At 34.0% G+C, this 27,326-nt stretch overlaps 1 protein-coding gene across 2 annotated transcripts in view; it reads right to left on the bottom strand.

Annotated features, from left to right (window-relative positions):
* PREX2 (phosphatidylinositol-3,4,5-trisphosphate dependent Rac exchange factor 2) overlaps positions 1 to 27,326 on the bottom strand; it is a 414,229-nt gene that overhangs the window by 198,624 nt on the left and 188,279 nt on the right. For both annotated transcript variants that reach the window (XM_069100083.1, XM_069100084.1), the window contains 6 exons: positions 23,086 to 23,161; positions 18,222 to 18,294; positions 14,410 to 14,552; positions 14,160 to 14,252; positions 8,414 to 8,562; positions 3,013 to 3,098 (listed from right to left, as the gene is read on the bottom strand). In XM_069100083.1, the coding sequence (XP_068956184.1) occupies positions 3,013 to 3,098; positions 8,414 to 8,562; positions 14,160 to 14,252; positions 14,410 to 14,552; positions 18,222 to 18,294; positions 23,086 to 23,161 (620 nt within the window). The remainder of the gene's footprint in view (positions 1 to 3,012; positions 3,099 to 8,413; positions 8,563 to 14,159; positions 14,253 to 14,409; positions 14,553 to 18,221; positions 18,295 to 23,085; positions 23,162 to 27,326) is intronic.

The following is a 27,326-nucleotide window of genomic DNA, read 5'->3' as shown; positions in this document are numbered from 1 at the left end:
ACACACACACAGAGCCCTCCCAAAATGCCCTATTCCATCCAGTGACACTGGTCTCATTGCTGCTCTACAAAGAAGATCCACCATCTCTCAACTCTGGGAATTTTCTCTGGCTATCTCCCTGCCTGGAATTTCTCCTTCCTCATCTCTTACTCCTTTCTTCCATGTCATCCTTCAAAAATCAACTAAAATTGAGCCTTCTATCAGAAGCCTTTTTCAATCCCTCTTAATTTTAATGTCTCCCTTCTGTTACTTTATGTGTTATTTATCCTTTACATTGATGGTTTGTGCATATTTGTGTACTTGTTTCTCTCTTAGATTGAGAGTCCTTTGAGGGCAGGGACTGCCTTTTGCCTTTGTATCTCCAGCATTTAGCACAGTGACTGACACATAGTAGGCACTTAATAAATTCTTATTAACTGATTGACAATAATGATTTTTTTGAATGTCATAAAAGTATTTTTCTATTAAAAGTAAATAACCCAAAAAATGAGATTCAGGAAAATCTAATGACGTATGATCTGGCTTTTCTTCTAGGTACCTCCTTCTATGACTATGTAGCAATTTAAAAATTTTGCTTTGATTTCAAAAGCTTTTCTTAAGAGGCAAGTATTGCAAAATATGATTATTTTATTTGGACTTAAGTTTATTTTGCTAAACCTCCAGTCCCTTTATTTTCTCACAGAAATAGGCTTAAAGATAAGGGAATCTAAACTATTGATAAATTGACTGAAAGTCATTAGCTGACAAGTAAAGGTTTCAGTGTGGGAAAAATTCCCCCTCAGTTTAAAAGAAGCAAATGTTACAAATGAAGATGTTAGAAAAAAAGGTGAAACTGGTTCCCACATAAAGATACTACCACTGGCCCAGTGCAGAACTCTACTCTGAGCCAAAACATGCATCTGTTGTCCTGTAGAAAGCCAAAGACAGCAGATATCTTGTGGGAAAATCTGTCCATCTCACTAAAACCCAAGATAGTTCTGTCAAATTGCACGTTTCCCTCTGAAAATTATGTTTCAATTCAGATTCATCTTTTGCATATGACAAAATTGATTTCCCACTTCACAAAGGGTGTATAATGATTGGAGCAAAGTTTTACACACTAACAATGTATACTTCTCCCCCATTTGACTGAGGGCAGGGACTGTCTTTAGCCTCTTTTTGTATCTTTAGTGCTTAGCACAGTGCCTATTGACACTTATTTAATGTATATTGACTTCTTATTAGATTCAGAAATGATGTTCAGTATTTTTAATGTAAAATGCCTCCATGCTTTTTAACTTTTTTTACACATAAATGAAGTAAAAAATAAAATAAAAAGTAACCACAGAGATGTTTTATTCAATATCTGTTTTTTTCCCCAAATACACCAATTTTGGTATCTGGCAAATCCAAAATCCCTCTCAGAGAAAAACAAACAGATTTTGTTCTATGTTGTACTTTATCCATTGTTCTGACTGAGATATTTTTCTTTAGTGATAATATAGCAGGCAGAAAGAGAACATCAGTGATTTTTCAAGTGATTCTCCAGGGCCCGAAAGGAAGACATACCTTTAGGTTAGGAAAATGAAAAATAAGGCATCTACTCTCGGTATCACATTTCAGAGTATTATGAAATCAGTGCATTAATGAAAGATTTTTTAACTGTGTATCAATCCATATGTCCAAAAATTTAAAGAAAAAAATTAATTTTAAAAAATATATTTTAAAATATCTTATTTTTATTTTATTAATAATCTTAATAAGTTTATTTTAATAATTTTCCATATAGAGAATTTTTAGAGGATTGAATAAGTATTTGATAAGACATACCTTGTTTGAAAGTCATTCTACACCAACAAATAAAATCTTATCTTGAGATGCATATTTCCACTCTAGTCAAAATCACTCACGAAAATGTTAATATTTCATACTGATCATATTAGTAAATTTCAAATTTCTTAGTAAGTGTGGAGATGTGTCCCAGTATTGGCAGAAATGTTTTTAATTATAAATTTATCTCAGAAAAGATATCAAACTGTTTACTATACTTGGAAACTATTTTCCTACATTTTTCTTTACTGTGCTAGCATGGGTTGAATTATTAATTTATATATCTCCTTATAGTGCTTATAACCTAAATAAGACTTTTATAGTATAAATTAATTTTTTTAAGTTATATAATTAAATTTTTCCCCATTTTCTTCACTGCTCTAGCATGAGCTCAGCTATTTTCTGTCCTATCAATCACTTTTAATCTAGCAGATAATTCTGATCTTGAAAATTCACATGGGTGCATAACCATTTGTAACTTAAAAAACAACAACAAATGAATATGTTAAAAAACAACAATGACAAAATGAATCCAAACCATCCTTTGACAGAACTGGAATATCCATTGAGGCATTTGTGAAGCTACTTATTTTCATTAGCAATCTTGTAGCAATGAAAAATACATCAATCTCTTCCCCCTGGATGGTCATGCCATTCCAGGTCTCTTTCTCATATTGGAAGTACTTTCAACTCCAGTGGCCTCACCTTCTGTTCCGATGATTCTTCCCAGAAACTCCAATTAAAGGAAGAGGCTGAGGCCATTCTTCTTCAGGTTGAACAGCTGAGTCATTTCCAAAGGACCTTGTTGCATGGTCAGGTAGCTTCTTCCCCTAACCCCTTTGTTTTTCAGCTCCTTATGTATTATCTTCCCCTATTAATATATAAACTCCTTGAGGGTAGGGACTATTTTTTTCTTTCTCCTTCTATTTGCCTACCCAGCTTTGAGCATAGTGCCTAGCACATAGTAAGAACTTAATGTCTTTTGGCTGTCCAATTGAAATGAGAAAAGATTTTTTTTTTCAAAAGCAAAATGAAAAAAAAAGGCAACATGCCACTTTAAAAAAAATCTATAGTCATTGGATTAAAAAGTGAAGTATATGCAAGTTCAAAATGGTAACTACATTATTAATATAATCCAGTAAGAAATTTTAAGAATAAAGATATGAAATCAGAAAAATTTTTGACACAAATTGAATTTCATACCTCTTCCAACAGCATGTACCACAGAAGGACCAAATCCCCGAATCTGGAATCCAAGGCCATCTGCTGAATCTGGAATTTTCACTGTCCTAATTTCAATCAAAACCCAAAATAAAACAATAAAGGTTTAATTATCATTAAGACACATATATACTTAATATGCTATGAATTCAGTTTATTTAATGCAAAATAGTAGGAAAAGTGAGATCATTCTATTTTTAATTACATGGAAAATAGAACATTTAAACAAATAACAGGACAGAACTGGCTGTGACAAAGTAATTTCAAGCAGCATAGAAATATAAATGAAATATGATATTTTGTCAGTTTTATTCTTGTAATTAACTTTTTAGCACCATAGAAAGAAGTAAAGCTGAAAAAGAAGTATGCTAAAATGAACTTCAAAAAAAGAAATAAAAGAGTAGTAATAAATTTGTATTTTTTTGGACGGGAGAAGGCAGGGCAATTGGGGTTAAATGATTTGCCCAAGGTCACACAGCTAGTAAGTGTTTGTTAATTGTCTGAGGCTGGCTTTGAACTCAGGTCCTCCTGACTCCAGGGCAGGTGCTGTACTCACTACACCACCTAGCTGCCCCAAGAGGAAAATAAATTAAAGAAAAATAGAAAGCTTACAATAAATATGTTTAAAAAATCAGGAAGAATTAGGCACAGACAAAATAAATGGAATTTCTCACAGCAAAGTGAGATTAATCAAACTGCTAAAAATTCTAAGAAATTTTCCAAAAATTCTGACTAACATATAAAAACAGATAGGGAAAAATAAGGATGAATGAAATGGATGATTGAATGAATGAAGTATATGTAATAAATATGGGTAGATAATTTTCATTCTGATGATAAAAGTGGTTTCCAAATGGGAAAATGATGAATATGATAAAATTATAAGGTCTATAATATCATGAAAACAAATTTTACTAAAACTACAAGGACATAGTAAGCAGTCAGAAGTGAGGTAACATGAAGTGTTAATTACAGAAAAGTATCTCATAGCACTAGGGTACCCTTCCAAGCTATTGGTTTAACCAATTCATGATATTGAATATTTAGGGGTGGGTCATTAACTGGGTTTAATTCTGTGGGAAAAGGCCAAAACATGCACCTGAAACATAAGTTGTACAAACTACTCTAACAGAAATGGAAATAATGTTATTTGTTTAATATTAAGATCATTGATCTAGAAACAGGAGGGGTCTTCCTGGTCTTCCAGTCTGATCCCTGTATTTCACAGAGGAGACTAAGTCACAGAGAAGCAAAGTGACATACCCAAAATTATTGGAGTTATTAAATGGCATAAATGGTATTTGAACCCAGGACCTCTGAGTCAAAAGTCATGCATCCTCCCAATGTACCAAAATATCATTAATAGTTTTAGTTTTATTGTAAATTAATTTACAAAAAGATAAATTATTTTCATATTGATAGTGCTGACATCAGAAAAATCTGCTTTCTAACATCTCTACCCATTTAATATTTGGGGATGAGTCTACTTTCTTTGAATAGACCACTTTTCAATTTTTCATTATTTTGCCAGTGCCTGTCAATGATATAATTCAGAATGAAAGAAAACTGACTGTGAGAAAGAAAAGAAAACAAATGTCTGTGAGTGATCATGAGGAGGTATAGATAGAAGAAGCACATTCTCCTTTAAATGGTAGATAAATCCTCTGTTTGCTAAAACAACTTAGAACTTTAGAGCTTTGCTGGATTGTTTTTGCTCTTGTCTTCTCAGGTAACGAAAGTGGCCTCTTGGGCCTTTTTGAAATACATTCTGTCTGTAACTTTAATATTATGATGGAATGTGTATCCTTCTCTGACCTCTAGCCAGGTCATTCTATTCTCCTTAGCACAGCCTATGAAAAACACAAGTATGTTCTGGGAAAAGAAATGTAGACTCTCATTGTGTTTAAGGATGACTAGCTTTGGCAAACATATCTTCCTATTTCAAACACCATACTGTGGTGGAATGGACAAATTTAATTTACTGTAGGAATTAAGATATAATGTTTCCTGCAGACTAATATGTGGGTAGGATTACTTACTGAGATAACACATTGATAAAAAATTTTTAAAAAGAAATCTTTATAAAGGTTTCTTATTATCAAGGGCAAACAGATAAAACTTTAAAGAGGCCATTATGATATTCACTATTATATTTTATTACCTATTATGAAATAGAAAAAGATTTTAACAGATAAAAAATTAAGATATATGTAGCAGGGAATAAGAAAAAAGACATGGGAAGCCAATGCAAAAGGTACAGGTGCATGAGAGCAAGGGTTATGGATTACAACAACCTTTAAAAAAAGAGAGAAAAAGAGTGAGCTTTTCCAATGTAAAAAATGTGATAAACAATCAGATAAAAGACTTGAAATGTGCTGCTGAAGTAAGAGAAGCAGTCAGAATAATACTAGCAGAATTGCAATGGAATAAAAAGCCATGTGATTCAATGAAAAGTAATTCTTAAAATGAAAAATCTACAAATAAGGGAGAACTTTTTTATCCAATGTAATATTAATATAATAGAAAACTCCTTAAGGGTGAAAGATTCCCAAGTCTGAATCAATGAAGAAGGAATAAAATGAAGTAGTAACCCAAGTCTTCTTTTAGCTAATACAATTTTCCTCTTACATTTTTGAGGATGTATAAACCATCTTGCAGTACCTCTCCAATATTTCCCTCTTGGGCTTCCCTTGTATTCTGTGATAATTAGGTGGCATACCGTGTTTCCCCGATAATAAGACCTATCCCGAAAAGAAGCCCTCCCCTTACTGTGTAAGATTCTTCTAAAATAAGTCCTCCCCCGAAAATAAGCCCTATTGAGATTGCTACTGTAGTGAAGGTGATCCCCTGCACTACACGCTACATTACGGTACCCTCTGTATGCACTCCCCCCCCCCCGTGAAACGCACGCCACGCTCCGAGCTGCATCCAATCAGAGCTGCAGCAGTGAGCACGTCATCCTGTTCTTCCCCAGTGATTTGCTTGCTGGCGCCATTGAGAGCAGTGCCGCAGAGGAGAGCTGAGGCAGGACAACATAAGCCCTCCCCTGAAAATAAGCCCTCTGGTGTTTTTCTTTCCAAAAAAATTAATAAGACAGTGTCTTATTATCGGGGAAACACGGTAGTTGATAGAAAGGGGGGATAGAAATTGGGGATAAAAAGACACACTGAAGTCAGGGAGCAATTCTGGCCTCAAACACTTACTGTGTGATCCTGAGCAAGTCACTTAACTACTGACTCAGTCCAGTTATTCTCATCCATGAAATGATGACAATAATAGCCCCTACCTCCCAGTGTTATTGTAAGTATCAAAGGACACAATAATTGTAAAGTTAGCACAGTTCTCAGCACCTAGTTAACTGCAGGTGTGGGAAAAATAGCAGAGTATCTTCCATCTCTCTTGTCTTTTAATTCTTTCCCCCCAACTTCTACACAGATCTCCATATTATAAATGGGCAGAAGGGTCAAAGTTTAGTAAAGCAGACTTTTGTGCATGAGACAAAGGGGAATTTCAAGGAGGGAGGACACACCCTATCAAGTGCTATTGTCACCCAGGGCAAAAGGACAAGTTATAGTTTAGGTAATAAGGGCAGGAATAGAAAACCATTAAAAGTTCTTTTTCCCAACTTCTTAACTCAACATATTTACCCTCTAAAAATACATTACACACTTAATGAGATGTATTCATTCTTAAGATTACCCATGTACAACCTATATTGAATTGCTTATCTTCCCAGTAAGGGTGGGCAACAAGGGAGGAAGGGAATGAATCTGGAATTCAAAGCTTTTAAATCAAATGCTTAAATATATATATATATATATACTATTATTAATATTATTGTACATGTAACTGGGAAATATGATATACAGGCACTGGGGCATAGAGATCCACCATGCCCTACTGGAAAGTAGGAGGGGCTATGGGAGAAGATATGGGAGAGAGGAGATTGGAGGAGGGGATATCCAGTGGGTTTTTGGGGTGGTGGGTAGGGGGAAAATGGGGAGAAATTTGTAACTCAAAAAGAATGATGTAAACTAGAAGTTAATAAAGTATTTGATAAAAAAAGAAAATAACAAATGATGAAGTCATATCTTGTTCATTCTCTTCTACTGAATAAGACTGGAGATATTTGTTGTCAAACATTTCAGAGGAAAAAATATTTTTAAACTTAGTGTCTACAGTGATGTATTTCTAAGGAATATCTGATTTTTTTTTATTTCTGTGTTTGCTATTCCAGCACATTATTTAAATTATATATTAATTCATTCATCAAAAAGTGATTTACTAAGCTCCTAATATTTATGAGAAAGTTTGAAGTAATGATGAATAAAACAGAATGTCTACCCTTGAGCTTAAAGACTATCAGGAAAGATACAATAGCAACAAAAACAAAAACAAAACTCTATAATGCAAGTGCCAGTAAGAGTGATAAAGAAATAAACAAAAGCAAAAGGAACAAATTTAAAAGATTTCATAACATCTGTACTGACTACCTGACCAGATTACAATGCATTATCCATCACATTTCGATAAATAGAAAGCATGAAGAGACAGTAACATAGTAATTAGAGAGCTGGACAGGAAAACCTAGTTTTAAATCTTGGGTTTAAATACTACTTTCTTAATCTCTCAGAGCTCTTGCCAACTCTGTAAGTCTAGAAATCACAGAGAAGCGGCTGGCCTATATTTGTAGAAGGAGTTTCCTCACCAGAGATTTCCCTATAACAGAGAAATTAGTGGTCTAGTACCCATTCCTATTTTGATAACAAAGACCTAAATCTCACAGAGTTACTGTGAAGTCCAAATAATAGCTATATAGTACCATGTGATTCATTATTATTATAAGGATGAGAAAATGAAGAGAAATGTTTTCACCATAGGAAAGAATTTTAAGTCAGAAATATAGGAAGGGGCTAGTCCCTAAAATATTCATTATAATCTTTTCTATTATTACCACAACATAAACTTTCAGACATTGAGTCAAATATGATATCAATAAACCTGCTTAATTGTGGACACAACCAAATATTTTATGATGATAAGTAATATCACTCTCTTATTTCTTCTAAAGGAATCTGTTGAGTAGTTATTTTTTTATTTTTATTTTTTTAAAGCAATCGGGGTTAAGTAACTTGCTCAAGGTTACACGGCCAGTTATTTCTGGGTGTGGTGCTAAGTATCTGAGCCCGGATTTGGTCCCCAGGTCATTCCGACACTGGGGCCAGTGCTCTTACTCACTGAGCCACCTGGCCGCCCCTTGAGTAATTATTTTAATCTAGGCAAAGGGTTATTCATTTCAGGAATTAGCAATTGTATTAACTTGTATAACTTCAATTTTACTCTTCTTTATCCATTTTTGAAAATAGGAAGTCGAACAACTTACTCCCTTGGTTTTGTGCTCACAAGAACTCTGAGAGGTTTTTTGCTGTTTAAGCAGGATTTCAAGAAGCAATCCACTTCATTAAAAGGTCTCATAAAAACTAGATCACCATTAATGGCAAAAATCTTCTTCCCAACTTCCATTCCAGCCATCTAAGAGAGAAACAAGAAGGGGGGAGGGGAAATCAAATAATTTTTGAAATAAATTTATTTTTATTTATTGAAAAACACATTAAAACATAAATAGAATACTGTAAACACATTTTGGAGTTCTGATATATTTGCACACATGCAAAAAAAATGGCAATGTGACATGGTAGAAAAGGATACTGGAATCAAAGGCAGAAAAATTGGGTTTGAAGCATGGTTCTGACATTTCTCAGCTGTGTGATTATTCAATTCTGTTTTTAAAAGTATTAAGTACTTATTATATATCACTTTACTAGGCATGGGGAATGTAAATATACTAACATCCTCTCCCCTCAAGGGGCTTACATTCTTGGTTAAGTCACAGGACCATATCATAGAGCTAGAGCTGAAAGGGGCTTCAGAGGGGATTCCCTCTCATTTTGCACATAAAGAAACTAGTCACACTCTAAGAAATTTATATAAAAGGAAAAAAGCAATTTCAGAACCAGAGAGAGGCTGAGGGTGTAGAAGCAGAATTTTTACCTAGTGCAAAGGTATTACCAACTCTGTGTTTAGCCTTCTCTATCTTCTGCTATCTGTTGATTCCATCTATTTTCATATCATTCCTGATATCTAACTAAAGAAAACAGATAGAAAGAAGAAAACAGGACTAAAAGGTTTATAGGACTGTCATCCACCCTTCCCAACCAGCTGGCATACGAAGAACAAAGTCTTGTGTTAAAAAACCCACATATACCAAGTGGAAAATAAGTTTATTGCATCATCATTAGTCAAAATGGAATTTACCATTTAAACTTCGGTCTATAATTTAAATTTCTTCATACTCTGCGTCCACTCAAATGCAGGTTCATCTCCTATTATGTTTTAAGGAATAAGACAAAATAGTACCTGCTTTCAAATCACTCATATTCTACTAGGAGATGCACATTTTAAAAAAAATGCAATATAATTTGAGGAGGAAGAAACCACTAATAATCAGGATAAGAATTAACATCTTACAGGAAGCAACACCAAATAACCATGATTGAAAAAGTTAAGGATTCAATGAGGCTCCAGTAAAGAAGGACTGCACTCCAGATATACAGAAATGCCTATATAAAGGTATGGATGAGGCGGGGAGAAATGCCATGTTTGGAAAATCCCTACTCCTAGACATATAAAAAATTCTGCCTCTTCTCATCAACTCATCCTACATGCATACAGATGATTTCTTTTGTAAGGGTAGGACTGTACTGACTATTTCACCCTCTTAAAATCAATTAACTTTGTTAGAACATTGATTGAACTAATCAATTAGAGCTATGTACAGTTGAACAGGGCCTGTACATCTCCTTGCAAAAAAAACAGTTACTGTGTAAGAAAACAGGTCACATTCTAGATATTTACATAAAAGAAAGGATCTATTTCAGAACCAATTAGAGACTCTGAGGGTCTGGAAACTGAGAGGCTGGTATAAGCCTGGCATTACAGCATACTTGGGAGAAATAATGTGAAGTGAGCTTAAGCAAAATGGAGATATTGAGAAGACTTCTCTGTAAAGTATAGGCCTCTTGGAACAGGGAAGTCCCTAGAAAAGGTTGCCTTTTTCCACAACTTTCCTTCCTACTATTGCCTGTACACTGTTTACTTACCCAAACATTTCCTATGGACTGAAATCTGCCTCAACATCAGTAGACTAAAGGTAAACTAGATATAGCATATATATATATATATATATATATATATATATATATATACATGTAAAATTAAGCAAGCATCTCAGTCTTTAAGTCTTAGGAATTTTTCTAACTTGAAATTTTTTTAACTTTCTAACTTGAAAAATGTGATTAAATTCATGACTTTTTCATCTAAATTATGTCATAAAACCAAAGAAGAATGAATCTCATACACCAGAGGGACTATTATATTTTGTATCTAGACTTAAAGAATTCATGTAGTATAACAGGTCGTTATACTTGTCATACCTTTGCTTAGCTGCTTTCCCTTCTCTGCTCTCAAACATAGTCTGTCTCCTCCTCTACATAAATCTAAATCTCTTTTCCAAAATCAATTTAAGATCTCTGTTTTCTTTTTTTAAAGTGAGGTCAGGTGGTAGCACAGGAGTCAGAGTGCTGGGCCTAGAATCAGGAAGACTCATCTTCCTGAGTTCAAAGCCAGCCTCAGACACTGGCTAGCTGTGTGACCCTGGGGAAGTCACTTAACCCTGTTTGCCTCAGTTTCCTCATCTGTAAAATGGGCTGAAGAAGAAAATGACAAACTACTCCAAGAAAACCCTAAATGGGATTATGAAGAATCAGACATGACTGAAATCAACAACAAGGTGTTGCTACAGATGAGAAATATCAATTGCACTTTCAGATGAGGTCTATGTACGTGAGTTTTACTTTTTTCTAAAAGACTTCTTGCGGGGCGGCTAGGTGGCACAGTGAATACCGCACCAGCCCTAGAGTCAGGAGGACCTGGGTTAGGATCTGGCCTCAGACACTTAACACAAAAAATAGCCATGTGACCTTGGGCAAATCACTTAACCCCAATTGCCCTCTGAAAAGCAAAAAAAAAGACTTCTTGGGAAGGGAAACTCAATGAAACATGAAATGTAAAAACAAGAGACATCAATAATTTTTTAACCATTTAAAGTACATCTTTTCCATGAAACCTTCCCTGAATATCCCAATATGAAATTATCTCTCCTTTCTCTGCACTGTCGCCTAATAAACTATAATACACTTAATAATTTCAGGGGAGGAGAAGTGGAGAGAAGGGGAAATAATACAAGTAAGTTTATTGAGTTCTGTGGCACTTAATTCAATTTTAAAAGTCTGCCCATTCATTATTTGCTTCATTTGTGCAAACCTTATCTTCTTGTCAAGACTGTAAACTCTACAGGGCAGAGACCATATCAAATATTTCTAGAGACTAAGGGCAAAGCTATATTTTAGGCACCAAATAATTAATGATAAATTATTATTTATTAGAGTAATTTGCAATTGCTTCTTTTCTACCTCCTATTAGAGAAATTATTTGGGTTCTCTCCTTTAAACTGTGAATAGAACAAAGATATCAACTTAAGAGGAACTGTAGTCAGGAATAGGAGAGGAAGGAAGTTTTTAATCTTCACTAATATGTTATCACATCCTTTATGGTCCTAAAATACATACAATCCTGAGCAATATCTTTCACTATCTATGTTCTCTATCCTGATCCAAAATTAAGGTTATGAAAGTTGTGTTAACTCTTTCAGGCCACCAGAGGACTTATTAGGATAGTGAAATGGTTTCTGCAAACAGCAACTTCTAAATCTGAGTACGTGAGCTACCTAAAATATGTAGAGAGACTGAAAAACTGTTAACAGATGTTTTGACTCAAAAAAACTCTACTAATCCATAATAGTTTCCACTGAATATAGTAATATTTGGAATAAAAAGTAAGCTAAAAAAGTATGCTCAAGAAAGTTAAGTAACTGAATTATAAGACTTAACAAATTCAAGTTTCATATAAAATTCAACCCCACTCACACTAATTGATTCACCAGAGGCAAAGCAAGAAGAGGTTGTCTAAGGGTACCATTTAATTGAACAAGCTCTGCTAGAGATCATTGTATTAAAGATATATCCAGAAGGACTTGTTTTAGAAAGATTTCCTTTGAAAATAATATTTTTTTATGTGGGAAGCAAATGCAAATAATGTTTTTTCCCCTTGACTGGGGAAAAAGATTTTGATGAAAAGACATGTAGTTTGATAGAAACCTCTCTGTGTATAATTTTGAGTTGAATATGTATGTTTTATAAGGGGACAAGAAAAAATCTGGAATACAAAGTACAGGACAGTAGATATTATTAGTATAATTGGAGCCCATTGTTCTATGAGTACTCTGAGCTGTCTAGAATAGAACTCTCACTTCTACTAGTAAATAGCTGAAATTTTTGTGCTATTACAATTGCTAGATTTTTAGATATAATAATAGCATTTTGGAATTTTGAAATAAATTGGTACAATTTCCTAACAATAAGAGTTATCTAAAAGTAGAATGAGTTGCTTCAGGAAGTAATGGATTCCATCTCACTAGAGGTTTTCAATCATGATGAATACTTTGTCATTAGCGTTATTTGCAGAATACTTGATCATGTATAGATTGGACCAGATGGCCTCTGAGGTCTCATTCAACTCTGAAATTCTATAATTTAGCATGGTTTCTAAAATGGAATTAGATTTAATACCAAATCCTACCACACATTTTTCTTTCTCTATGGAAGTGTAAATGGTAGAAGATTATTTGATGTTTTTTCTGTCTTAAATTCTGATTACTATTGAAAATGAAGTAAGTTTTCTACAGCAGATTTCTGAATATAAAATATATAGTATAAGTTTAAGATGTTTCCTCACAAGGTTTATAAGGAAAGAGCATGGATGGCCCAGTGTAAATCCATCACCACTAATAGAAATTAAAACCGCAAGCAAAAACTTTATTGACTGGAATCTCCAACATTATCTTCATATAGGAAAGAAAACACATTACCATCTTGTTGCCTACAGTCAGAATAGGAAGTTGTATTGAATATAAAAAAAAAAGAGAGAAATTATGCAATCACAAATACTGTGTAATCAAAATGAGAAGCTAAATCACATATACGTAAGGTGACATGACAATTACTTACAAGAATCAATATTTCTGGAAGTAAAATGTCATATACTATATATTGAATACATAACTGTCGACGGGAAAGGAAATGAAGGGAAATCATTGTATAATGGATTATTATTATTTGACCTCTCTTACTACAGTGGAGAAAATGTTATTTTTTAAATAAAGCAGACTTTCTCCTGTTCATACTCTGCTTATTAAAATCAGAAAAATATACATTTAACTTGGAAATCAGTAACACTTTAGAAGTAGATAATGGAATATATGGGGATATAAAAAAAATCCTCTGTTTAAAGCAGCTAAATGGAATTTCTGGCTCAAGCATCTCCTTTTCCTTCAGCTCTAATCCAGAGTTTTCTAAAACAGTAATAATGGCAAACATTTAAATGGTGGTTTAGGGTTTGCAAAGGGCTTTTTACACAGGGGTGTTCAAGAGCCAGCTTGAACCAGCTCACAAGAACCAAATACTAAATTTTCCATGTGAGCATTTACACAGAGATGGACTGAAGTGTGACAAATTAGGGCTTGATTTATCTTGATGTATTGTCTTGTTGATTTGTTATACTTAAGATAGTATCAATAGCACAGATTAAACTTCAAATGTGTCCCTTGAATTTTTTTCAGAAAAAACAACTTCACCAGCAAACCTCTGCCTTTACACATATTATCTCACTCCATCATTACAACAACCCTGTGAATTTCATATTATTATTATTATTATTATTATTATCATCTCCCTTTCACACAAATGAAACTGAAGTTGAAAGAGTTTAGTCTATGCAAACCAAAAGTAAATAAATAAATAAATGAATATTTTTAAAAGTATGCATAATGCATACAAAATGAATTGAAGATAGTTTGAAGGAAAGTATGGAATGGTTCCTTACACTCCATGTTTTATAAATTCAACAAAAATCCTGTACCATATATTGTTTTCAAAAATACCAGAATGCCTTACCTCTGCATTTGATCCCTTTTCCACCAATTTAATGATTGGTACTTTATTTTTATCTTCTAATCCAAAGCCATAACTTCCCTCATTTGATTTAATCTGAAATGGGATAAAAAGTGGTGTTTCAAAGCAGATGAAGCAAAAGATAAAACTCAAATAAGATGGTATAAAGTATATTAGTATCAAACATTTTGCTATTACTTCCTCTTAGTATCTACTGAAGGGGAAAATCCATTGACCATATCCATCAACTTACCAATAATGATTTAGCAATAACATTTTCCACAACTTTTAAATCATGTTTCATAAGTCTATGTTTCATATTTGATCCTTCCATTTCTTCATCCGCAAAAAAACGAAAAAGTAGGGGTTCATCTTTGAATTCACTTTTTTCAAGGACTAAACAAAAAGGCAGATTTATATTTTTAATAAATTAAAAATAAATGGATACTATAAATCATTTGACACAAACTGAAAATATTAATGGCCTGAATTGTATGATTATGTAAGGTTAAGGCTCTACTTACATTAATAAGAATATCTCTTTCCCCCAGAATACATAGCTCAAAGGACAAATATTTTACTTAAGCTATTACCTAAGGAAATGTGAATTTCAAAAATTAGAAGCACTTTCTAATCTTAACATCTTTGTTATTAGCAAAACCTGTTGCTCTCTAGATGACATCTGTAGCTAAACAGACTATAATGCTGAATCCAAGAAAGTCATGAAATCCTGACATGAGAAACCTATTGAGGACATTACCATGCCCTTAACACATAATTATGTGTTTTGGAAGTTTAGTAAACATTCTTAGGATGTTTTTAAAGTCCTAAGTAACTATGAAAAAAATGTAAATGTGTTGCATTCTGCCCTCAGATGTGTGTACAGTTCCCACTGAATTAAATATTTGTTTCAAAACTTCTAACTGGAATTTTGTCCTCTGGGTTAAATGTGATTTTAGTTTTCCATGAACTTCCAGAACTTTGCTTTTCAAAAGCAAAAGTCTCAGATAATATTTGAAAAAAATATCAATTTTATTCTTTTATTTCAACTTCAATGCATTCAATAAGGCCCCTAAGATAAGATGGAGTATACAATAAAGTTTGGGCCATACAGAGTATTCAAATGTCATGATTGTAAATTTTAATTGCTTCTCAGATCTGTAGGTACTTATCTATTAAGAAAAATAAAGCTAAGTTTGGTTGGATTACATAATTTATGTTCTATTGGATCTTGATAGACACTTTAAAAAAAGTGTAAATATCTCATCATTTTTATTTTTAGTAACAGAAAGTCACCAAAAAAATGATAAAAGTTAAGCCAAAGGAAGTGCTTTAAATCTAAAGCAGATGTGCATGTGCACGCACACACACAAATACACACACAATACAATATGCATGTTTGCTTTTTTAAAAAAAGACCTATTTATGACATTTTATTTAAAAATATAGATATTATTGTTTCCCATTTTTTTTCTACCACCAAACATCTGTTTGTAAAAAGCACGGAATGAAGTGTTTGGCATATAGAAAATGCTTGATAAATTCTTGTTAACTACAATATTAGCTAATATTTCTGTGGGGTTTTAAGTTTTGCAAATCCTTTTTAAAATATATCATTTTAAAATTTATCATTTTAAATATATCATTTTATACTCACAGGAACCCTGAGAGGTATCTATCTTATGTAAACTGAGACAGAGAATAATTACGTGATATGTCCAGGTTTACAAAATTAGTCTAAGGTTAGATTTAAACTCAGATATTCCTAATTCCAGGTCCAGGCCTCTTTCTACTGTACTACCTAGTTGCTTTTAAACTGAGTGATTGATCAAATCGGGCCAGGGACCTGGATTTCTACATCTTCTATAAAACCTCTCTTTAACCTACTCAAATTAAACATGTAAAAATCAAGGTATTAATGAAATCACAAGTTATTCCCTAACAGAGGAAACAAAAGTCACTAAATTTTATTCCTTAATTAAGATGTCATGTCTGTGAAATTATGATTTCTTTTCTTTATCTTAAGTTTCTTAAAGGGGAAGGATGGTATAATTTTTAAACCACTGCTCAGGGTCAAGATTCAAAATGGAACACTCCACAATTTGGGGCTTGCCTTGGGTTTTCTTTTATAGCTCTTCCTCTTTAGTTAAGATTAGCAATCTTCTGGAAATACTTGGGTAACAGTGGTAGATGCTTTTAGAATACAAAAACAAAAGATCTTTCTGGAGTCTCAGCTGCCTAAGCTGCCCATTCTTGATGAATCAAATGCCAAAGGAATTATCTCGGTGAACAAAAGTTCAAACAGAGCAGATAAGAAAAGAAAGCAATTCTCTAACTCAGAACTTCAAAGGAAAGGGCCTCTTAAAGGCACACAGTCTGTCATACTTATTGAGAAACTGAACTGGATAACCAGCCAGGAAGTAGCAGGAAGCAGTATAGTCCAGTTCCCCTGATAAAGAACTCAGAATAGCATCAAACTGGAGAGTAATTGGACATCTGAGGACAAACCACAGTGGGTCATTTTTCCAACATAAGAGCGAACCTATGAGCAAATGGATGGAGGATGGGTGGGCCAAGATCATGGAAAAGACCCTTGAAGCAAAAAGCCATAATTCTGTAGCTCTGACATCAGGACATGAATTGGGAATGCAGATACAGCCTCTAGAGATGCAGGGACTATACTGATGCTGTTCTAATCTAGAAAAGAGAAGAACTAGGGTAAGCAGGCAATATTGCTACTCTAAAGCTACAGAACCTTCTAGCTAGCTGTTAGTTTCAGTCCTAGCAACTATTTACTGGAGTCACACTCAAAGGCAAGTCCATATCTATATTACTTAGACCCAAATGAGAGTATTGAACCTAGAAAGCCCAGAAGGACAGTAATCAAATTGTACCCTTGATTAGACCACATGAGAGTCAGTATAAAGTTTGCAGTTCTCTGGCCTGAGTCAACCTTATGATTGCTGAAGAGCAAAACATGCAATACCTGGAGAACATAGGGGCAGGCCACCATATACTAGAGGCCAGGACCGTACAAGGTCATTGTAGTCCTGGCAGAAGTATACAGAGCATAACCCTAAAACAAACTCCTGATCTACAGAGTAAGGCTCACAGAATGGGTAAACAAATAAAGAACTATTATGAAGTGAGAGATACCAGAAGAGGAGACGACTAAAGGCTCAAAGAGGAAAACAAACAAAAAACAAACTTGGACACAGGATCAATTAGAATTCCTAGAAGAAATGGAAGCAAAAAAAAAACTATAACATCTTTTCCCCAAATAATTCTAAGAAATTTCTTAAATCTTCATTAGAAGATGAGATATTCTCATAAAATTTTCAAAGGGGAATTTTAATGATTGATAAATTAATCATTTCAGAAAACTTTTAATTTTGATTAATTAAAAATACTTTTCTTCTTCACTGGGATCATTTGTAGACTCAAATGTATTTTTGATATATTGTAAATGTATTTACAATATTGATATATTGTAATATGTAAATGTATTTATCAATGTTGATATATTGATATATGTAAATATATTTACATGCTATGGATGGCAAAATTATTGGGAAGGTATGGAAGACTGAGGTGATAGTAGCAATAATAAGGAAATAGGGAAGGCAATTTTCATGAGCTTGGATGCTGAGTACTGGACTTAAAGAAGAATCAGAAGGTTCATTTCTTGGCCCCACTACTTACAAGCTTTTTTAATCTGTTCAAGCCTCTGTTTGCTCATTTTCAAAATGAAAATAAAATTCACATTATTTACCAACCTAAAAGCACTTTGTGAGATATAAAGAGTCATGCAGATGCTATTATTATCATGTCATTATTATTGGTATTATCATGTCATGTGGTGACATTAGCATTCTTTTATAGTAATGCATTTATGGAGTGCCCTACACTGGCTGCACCTTTCTCTGGCCCTGCTCTGAATTTCTTGTTCATATGAGGAGAAAACTAGAATACTCTTATGTTTTCATTGTTAGTAAGGAACTCACGTTGGTTCTCACCAGACAATAAAATAGTAAACATGTGAACTTTTAGAAGAGAAATTCTTACCGTGGTGCATGAATCCATTGTCACAAAGACCTACACCAAAGATCATTGCCTCTTCTCTGGTTCGGCAATCCCCCTATTATCCACAGAAACAAGGAAACTATTAAATTAATGAGAATGGAGAGGTTTGCTGCACCCTTTCTCATGTGTCTAATTCCCATTAATATGTTCCAATAAAAATCACTTATGGATTATAGCATACAGTTTGACTACTATTTCACAGAGTAATTTCCTCCTAAAAAATGGTCAAATGATCATTAGAATCTTTTCTCCCAGAATGAAATTAGCAAAGTAGAAATAATACTTCTTGAGAAATAAATTGAACATGTATATTAATTGCAATAATAAAATGAATAAACCTTCATATTATACAAATATTCTAAATTTAACCATATGTTAATTTTGATTTTGACAGCAGTGAAAAAAAAAAACTGTGAACCAAGTACCAAAGGAGGTTTTCATTATCATGACCAAGAAATATTTATTAAATCCCCGTCTTCAAAATATAAAATCTGTACAAAAAAAATTACACAGATGTGTCTCCTGCTTTCTAGTAATTTTATAAAGTTACATAAGCTCTTATGCTCCATGTAATACTCTGTTCAAAGAGTATTACACAGATGGGAACCCTGTCTTCCAGAAAGTCACATACAGACCTAATTCTATGACCCTATGGTGTTATGAACCTATGAATGTTAAAAAGTTAAGTCCCTGTCTGCTCCATGCAACACTGTGCAAATGGGACAACAAAGATGTTCCAGGAACTTAAGAAAGCTATGAAACCTCCCTCCAGAGAATTCTTTTAAAACATGCAGATTCCTGTCTTTGAGAGTTACTTGAATAGAAGGTCAGCCTTAATGTAGGGGTTTTCAAGTTTTCTTCTTCTGTCAGTCTCATAAATTTAGTATTCAACCAATAATCTTCAAAGGGGAATTACTAGAATATATTCTAAGCTGGACTTTCTGAATCCAGCCTTTCATCGCCTGTGTCTTATGAATGTCAATGGCAAAGCAATCTTTCTCGAATTTTGCTTTCTGCAGATCATTCCCCTGCTCAAAAATATTCTTTCTTCCAACTTTCAAATGTAAAAAATAGAAATGGGCTTTCCAAACCCTTTGCAGTCTTGCCCCAACTCACTTACACAGTTATTCCCCATTATTTCTTCCTACAATAATCAGGTTTTTCTTTTCTTTATTCTACAAACAGGTCATGCTCTCTGTGTTTTCCTGAAGAGCCCTTTTTTCTATTTGCCTACCCAAAGGACATTGTGAGTCCCACTTCCCTAAAACCTTTTCTTTGTCTTCTATTTCCCATTGATCTATCTTTTCCTCTGAATTCATAGTGTACCTATCTATCCATCTACATACATACACACATATACATGCACACATACATACATGTGTTTAATTGTATACAAGATCTTATACAAGAACAGTATTTTTTACAATTATGTAATTTATAACTCTTGTCACTGTCATACCTATATCATCTAATAAAATAGTGATGATTCTCTCCAAATTTTGTCACCATGCTTCAACTATGTTTTCCCTCCGTCCTTTTGGTATTCTCATCCTATTTGTAAGTTCCCTTCCCCTTAAAAAAATTATGCCACTATGCCCCCATGCCAGTACCAAAACACGAAGAAAACAGCCCCTTCCCTCATGGAACTTACAGTTTATCTAATTCAACAGGTTTTATTATCTTCATTTTACAGATTGGGCAACCAAGGCTCAGAAGTTGAATGCAGTTCTCCCCTGACTCCAAGACAGTGCTCTTTCTACTACACCAGGTCATGTCTTAATTATTACTTCAATATGGAAGATTCCAAAATCTCCATATGTTCCACTAATTACTCCAATTGTAGTTCCAACTGTCACCCTCAATGGTCAATATTTATTATATGTCTACAGTGTCCCAAACAGGTTAACAGAATGCCCTGGTCATAGCTTAAACCAAACTCTACCCTAAATCTACCATTTCTTTCAAACATTTCAGTTTCAATTGAAGGCACTAACATCTTCCCAATCACCTAGACTTAAAGCTTCCACAGCAATACTTTTTGCTCAGTAGCTAGCATTTCTGTAGTATTTTAAAGTTTTTAAAGTACTTTAAATTATCTCAGTTGATCCTCACAACAATTCTATGAAGCATGTATAGATTTGCAGATAAGAAAACTAAAGCTGAGTTGCCCAGAAATCACACACCTAGAAAGTATCTGGGGCAGTATATAAACTTAGGTTTTCCTGAGTCAAAATTTTACACTGTAACAACTGTACCACATAGATGCCTAGTGATTTTTTCTCAACCATCCTATTCAATCAGTTTCCAAATCCTATTCATGCTACCTTCATTACATGTCTCTCATTCTTAGCAGTATCTCCATTTAAAATGCCAAGATTCAAGTTCAGCTCCTGATTATTATTTACCTAGAGTTTTAATAACCTTGATATTGGTCTCCCTACCTCCTACTATCTTATCCTTTTCCAATTCATCTACAACTACGAAAATAATTTTCAAAATCAAAGTTCTAACCATGCCCTCTGAACCAAAATCTTCTGTGGCTTGCTATTCTATGATAAAATGCAGATTCAGGGTGTCACTCAAAGCCTTCAACAATCTGATTACAAGTTTCCTTTCCAATTATTTTTCACATTACTTCTCTTCACTTACTAACATGATTGCTCTGAACCAGCTATTCTCCAAACTCAGTATGCCTACCTTTCCCCCACCTTTCTGTTTAGAGTTGGAAGGGGTCTTAGAGGTTATCTAGTCAATACAAATGTGCCTTGACCCAATAAGCCAAATCACTGCTTGTCTAGCCTTTGCTTAAAGACCTCTATTGAGAAAGAACCAATCAAATCCCGAGGCAGTCCATGCAAAGTTCTAATTGTGAGGAAGTTTTACCTTATATAAATTAAATCTTTTTCTCTTCAAGTTCCCTACTTGAATCCTTTTCAGTCAAACAAGAACTTGCCTTATCTATCTTCCACATGACAACCCTCCGTCAAACACTTTGAGATAACTATAATGGAGCTTAATCTTTCTCATCCCTAAAATGAGATGTAGGCTCCCTTCCAATCAAACATCCATATCAGCCTTTTATACAAGTACAGCTTCAGATAATAAACATTAGCCTTTTATGAACTCAGAAGAATACAAAATAGTGTTTTATAATTCTCCAATAGATCTGTGTTCATTGATGTTGGTTTCCCCCTTGAAAATGCATATGATAACTCATCTATGCCTCCTAATTGTGTGCAACCCTTATGCAGCCCTCCCATAAATCCAATATAGAGACTTCCTCCAGTGCACCAGGAATATCTACTTCATTCTCTTGGAATCAGGGATTATATGCCAATAGGACACTGGACTGCCTAACAGTTGTTCTTCCACCCTTCCTTTGAGACTGCCCCATTTTTTACTCTGGTTATGCATTACTCTGATGAATGTTATATAATGTCACAATGAAAGAAAATTTTAATAACCACATAAAACTAGAAAGCTAATTGAATTGTGTTAATTTATAAGCTACATTCTACCCTAATAAAACTCTCTTGCTACCATTGCTTTGTAAATGGTTTTTGGAAGTATTTTAGAAATATTTGGAAATATTGTCTTTCATTTTTACATCTTTAAGTCATCTTTTTCTATTTTGTCAAAAAGTGTTTTTTAATAACAAAGTATCCTCCTGTCATTCTCCGCCAATTTATTCTAGATCATTTCATCAGAATCTCTCCCTTTTACTCATCAAATTCTACCTAGTAATATACCTATCTACATGTGCATATATTGTGTCCTCTTGCACATAAATTCCTTTGAGGGTTCCTATTTTATGCTTTTTTATCCTCAATATCTACTATAGTGCCTTGAATGTGATAGGCATTCAATAAATACTTATTGAATTATTTGATTAATTCTAAAAAAGAAAAAAGCTATGTGCTTCTCTTTTGTTATGAACAAATACAAATTTTTAACCCTGATGACATCAAAGTTATTTTTAACATGGAAGTAAATCATCAGTCTCATGAGAACCACAGATACACAAAAATAACATAATGCTTTCCTATAATCTTTCATTCACAGTTTATATAAACCTAGGAAGATTTCAGATTAATGCTTATCACATCAGGGGACAGTTATTATCTCTGTAAAATAGAAAATAGAGATACAGAGAAATTAAACAGAAGCTATCAACAAACTTTTAAAAATAAATCAATGAATAACATGCCACTTAGGAAGGTCAGAATATGATCTCTTACACGTTTATAGCATTCATTATAAATACATGCATTTTAAATAGTTTTCACTTCTTTTATCTGTAATAAGAACTTCCTCTTTAGCAACTTTTCATAGTAAATATGTCCATGTACATAAATAATAGGCCATTAGATGGTACAGTGGAGAGAATGCTGGGCCTGTAGTTAGGAAAACTCGCCTTCAAGAGTTCAAATCTGGCCTCAGATACTTACTAGCTATGTGACCCTGAGCAAGTCACTTAACCCTGTTTGCCTCAGTTTCTTCATCTGAGAGAAGGAAATGGCAACCACTCCAGTATCTTTGTCAAGAAAACCCCAAAAGGTGAGCATGAAGACATAAATGAAAATGACTGAACAACAACATAAAAAGGGAATCATGTTCACACCATTTTATTCAAGCATTCATTTATTAATTCATTCAATAAACACTCATTACCTACTATATGGATAATAAATTGGCTACAAAAATAAAAAAAGGTCATGTCTGTTCCCTCTAGCAGGTTACACTGAAGTAGGGGATAAGACAATTATTAACATAATTCTAACACAAAATAGAAAAATACTTAGAGGAATAATAACTACTCAAATTACCAAGCAACAAAACCAATTACCTGTGCAATTAGCCAGTCGATCAATTTGTTGGCCATGACTACAGATTTGTATGTCCTTAGATGGTAATCTTTATCCCTGTAGGGGGGGAAAACCTACTTTTTAAAACAAATGAAATGAACAAAGATTGGTTAAGATTTTCACATAGTTTTCAACTTACTACAGAAAAGCTTGGAAACTTCTTTGAGAATTTGTTCCATAGATGAAGTTCATCCAAAAGGGTATCCATAATATCTACATCATCTCCATTAATCCAATCATCTCCCAATCCCAGGGATTTAAAAGTGAATTGCAAGAATGCTCATTATACGGTGCCCATTTCTCTCTGTATATAATTTTTCAACTATAGAATGTCTGTTTTCTATTTGTTCTGTTTATATATATTCTCTCATAAATATAATCACTCTATTTTCCCTTCATTTGCTAAAAAGAAACAATGTATTCTTTAACCAAAGAGGATTTATTCTCTTCAAATCCAGGAACATGCTAGGAAAGAAAATGAGGAAAATAAGTGTCTTCTTGTGTCCCTCTCTATACATTAAAACTGTTTTTTCCATTTTGGCAGCATTTAGTACAGGCATAACAAGGCCACAATCCAGGGAAAATAGAAGAATTAAGGAATTACCATACCAGTGAGCTACCCAGCTATGCCTTTCCCACACAGAGAGAGAGATGAAAACAAAGTGACCACAAGTATAATTGAGCCCTGGGGACAGAATAATCAAGTTTATAATTTTACAGGCCTTGATCAAAAAAAAAAGGATAAGAAAATGACATTTTTCCATAATTGCTAAAGATAAATTGAAGGCAATTTACCCATACTAGCTACATTTAGCATTCTATATCTTCTGTTTGTCGTGTATGATGATTTTTTTTGCGTCATCTACTGTACTTTCCACCACTAAAATCCCAATGGAATCACTTACTTAAATCCCTAGGGCAACATACAGATAGACACATAAAAACAGTCATACATACATACAAACCACATAGGCATACATGAATTTGAACATATGTCTATACACATATGTGTGCATGCACTTTGTATGCATCTACAAGCAACATATTTATGGTATCTAGAAATGTATACATGTGTGTTTACATGTGTGCATAATGGACTATGTTAACATGTACCTCCAGAGGCAGTATTATGTAATGGTAAAGATGCTAGACTTTTGGCATAAGGAGGATCAGGAAGCTATTTAGTGTAAGCTCTGGACTTGGAGGCAGGAAGGCCCAGATGGCCTAGACTCAAATCCTACCTCAGACTTTTAGTAGCTGTGTGACCCTGGGTAAACCACTTAACTCCTTTGCTATATAAATGTCAGCTAATTTTATTATGGGCTATGTTAAGAACTTATGTTGCTGATGATCTTAATACCCCATTCAGATTAGTTACCACTGAGTCAAAATAAGTCTGAAAGTAAAAGCCTATTATTAGATAATTTGGGTATCTATGGTATTCTCATAAAACTGAGCCAACACATACTAAAAATATGACTATCACTCATTCCATCTATTTTATAGTTCTTCCCATAAATTTATCTTTGGCTAGAATTAATAATAGCAGTTTCTAGCCAAGTAAAATACTATTTTCTTAGTAAGTCCTACATTAAATATAAATTTCTGATAAGAGATTTATTTTAATTGCAAATATGATGTGAACACATATTTTACTCTGTTCTTATTTCCTCACATATAAGTTATATCAATGCCAGGTGAAAGAGAAGCTTGATGTAATTGAGCAGATAGTTCAGGAAGAAAAAAATAATAAAATATGTCTGCTTTCATAGTTAAAACTATAAGGTCATAGGACTTGGACTCAAGACCTTAGAAATTGTATAACTCACACCATCATTTTATAAATCAGAAAAATTGTCCCAGAGTTTTGAAGTGACTTGCCCAAGGTCACAGTTAGCAGAGTCAGGATTCAAACCCAAGTCCTTTGACGACTAATCTAATTATCTTTCCACCACAGAACAATAGTGATAACTATTCCACTCCTCACAGAGTTTTTGCCAGTAGCAAATAAATACATTTTGACTCTGTAGAGAAAGAATGAGAAGTAATTTTCTCACTTGCAAAAATAACCAATGAAAACACTGATAAGCTTTTGTGCAAAGTAATGCGTTATATACTTTTTTAAAAAATAGCTAGTTGGTAGGGGAGTTCCGGAATTTAGAAGTTAAGAAAAGATACTAAATCTGCTTATCCTCATCTAAACTAAGACCACTATGAAATCACCCATGCCTGTACAATCTCCCTTCCTAAAGAGATGCATGTGTCCTCCCTCTATATAGGATGATATCTTCTTAAAGAAACAGATTCAAGGGACTGATATTTCCTTATTATAACTTCAGGAAGCATTGCGAAAGACTTTAATCCCACTTCAGAACATTCAAAGAATGCCTTATGAACCCACTTCTACAATTCTTTCTGGGGTCTTTCATAAACATTCTGAAAACTTCACTGGACATAGTATTTCATTTTAGGCATGAAGATAGTTTGGAAAATTAGGGGGAAAAAACTTTGATCCAAATATATGGATTTTATCTCCAAGGACTGAGACCATTTTCCTTTTATTTTAAAAATCAGCTGTTATTATCAGCTGTTAAGGTTGAAAAACATTATATTGATAATTAGGCATGAATTTAGTATGCCATTTAAGATTAATTTGCAACATATGTATTTGTGATATCCAACTGCTTCTCTCATGCTTGAGGTCTTCATCTTATCTGTGGTGTCTCGTCAAATATCCTTGCTTCCCAGTTCATCAAACTTTCTCAGGTCCTATATGTCACCTCCATTCCACACACAAGAGTGGCCATTCTTGCAATTAAGTGGTATGGATAAAGTACTGGACCTGGAGTTAGGAAGAACTGAGTTCAAATCCTATTTCAGACATTTAGAAATATTTTGACCCTGGGCAAGTCATTTAATCTGTTTGTCTCAGTTTCCTCATCTTCAAAATAAGAATAATTAATAGCAACTACCTCCCAGGGCTGTTGGGAAGATAAAGTAAGATAATAATTGTAAAGTGTACAGAAAACCTAGACATGTTATATAAATACTGTCTATCATTGTTATTTCTGTTATTATTATCATCATCTTTTTCTCATGTCCCTCAAATATTCCAACTCCACAATTCATGACTCTGAAATTTCTCTCTTGCCGTCATACTCCATCCTTCCAGATCTCCTTTGTCCTGCATCCTTTCTACAGATCTCCTAGTCCTTCCAGATCTCCTTTGTTCCTTTCCAAACTTCAACTCTCCATTTAGTTTCTCTTCCTCTGCCCTCATACTATCAACTTTCAGTAAACGAATTCGTACTACGGAACAGAATGAATTTATTTTAAAAAAATCCGTGTTCTCTAATCTTAACTGGGTCTTTACTACTTACACCAATTCTTTTACTTTTCCCCGATCAGCATTCTACCTCCAGCCACTCCCTTTCGGCAAAGGGCTGTGACACACATCACTGACACAAACTGAAGCCATCCATTCTGTGCTCCTTCTCCCCAATTCCAGTCTTCAGATGATTTCAACACCCCTCAAGACTCCTCCTTATTATTTATTTTTCTCCAGTCTCAGAAGATGACGTTACTCAGTTGGCTCCTTGTCAATCCCAGTCCTTCTGCTTGTGCTCTTGATCTCATCTGTTTTCATCTCCTCCAGGAATCTGAACTTCTCCACATCTCTTTATCCATAAATGTTTAAAGTTTTATGCAATGGCTTCTCCCCCATTGCCTTCAAACAGGACCAAAACTCTCCAACCTTTAAGAAAAACCTTCAAACTTTTATCCTATATTATTCTTCCTTTTCTAAGTCAAACAGGCAGAAAATAGTTATCCATATTCCCTGCCTCCATTTTATCACTTGTTATCTTTAGCCCCAAACCACTCCTCCTGCCTATTTTATTTTTACTTTTTTATTTGGAGGGCAATTGGGGTTAACTGACTTGCCCAAGGTCACATGGCTAATAAGTGTGTCAATTGTCTGAGGTCAAATTTGAACTCTGGTCCTCCTGACTTCAGGGCCGGTGCTCTATTCACTGCACCACCCAGCCATTCCCTTCTTGCCAATTTTATTATTTCTGTCTAGAGGACTACCATTTTACCAGTCCTCAACTTCAAAACGTAGGAGTAATTCTCAATTCTTCAATTTCATTCACCTCCCATAACCAGCCATTTTCTAAGTCTCATCACTTCCACTCCTTCAACATCCAACCCTGTTTGTTCCAAT

Source organism: Petaurus breviceps, unplaced genomic scaffold (genome assembly GCF_028583685.1).
Source record: "Petaurus breviceps papuanus isolate PSGF00001 unplaced genomic scaffold, PetGlider_PUasm1.0 38, whole genome shotgun sequence".
NCBI classification, from domain to species: Eukaryota; Metazoa; Chordata; class Mammalia; order Diprotodontia; family Petauridae; genus Petaurus; species Petaurus breviceps.
Note: the sequence above shows the minus strand (reverse complement) of the source record. Positions and strands in the feature narration are given on the sequence as shown.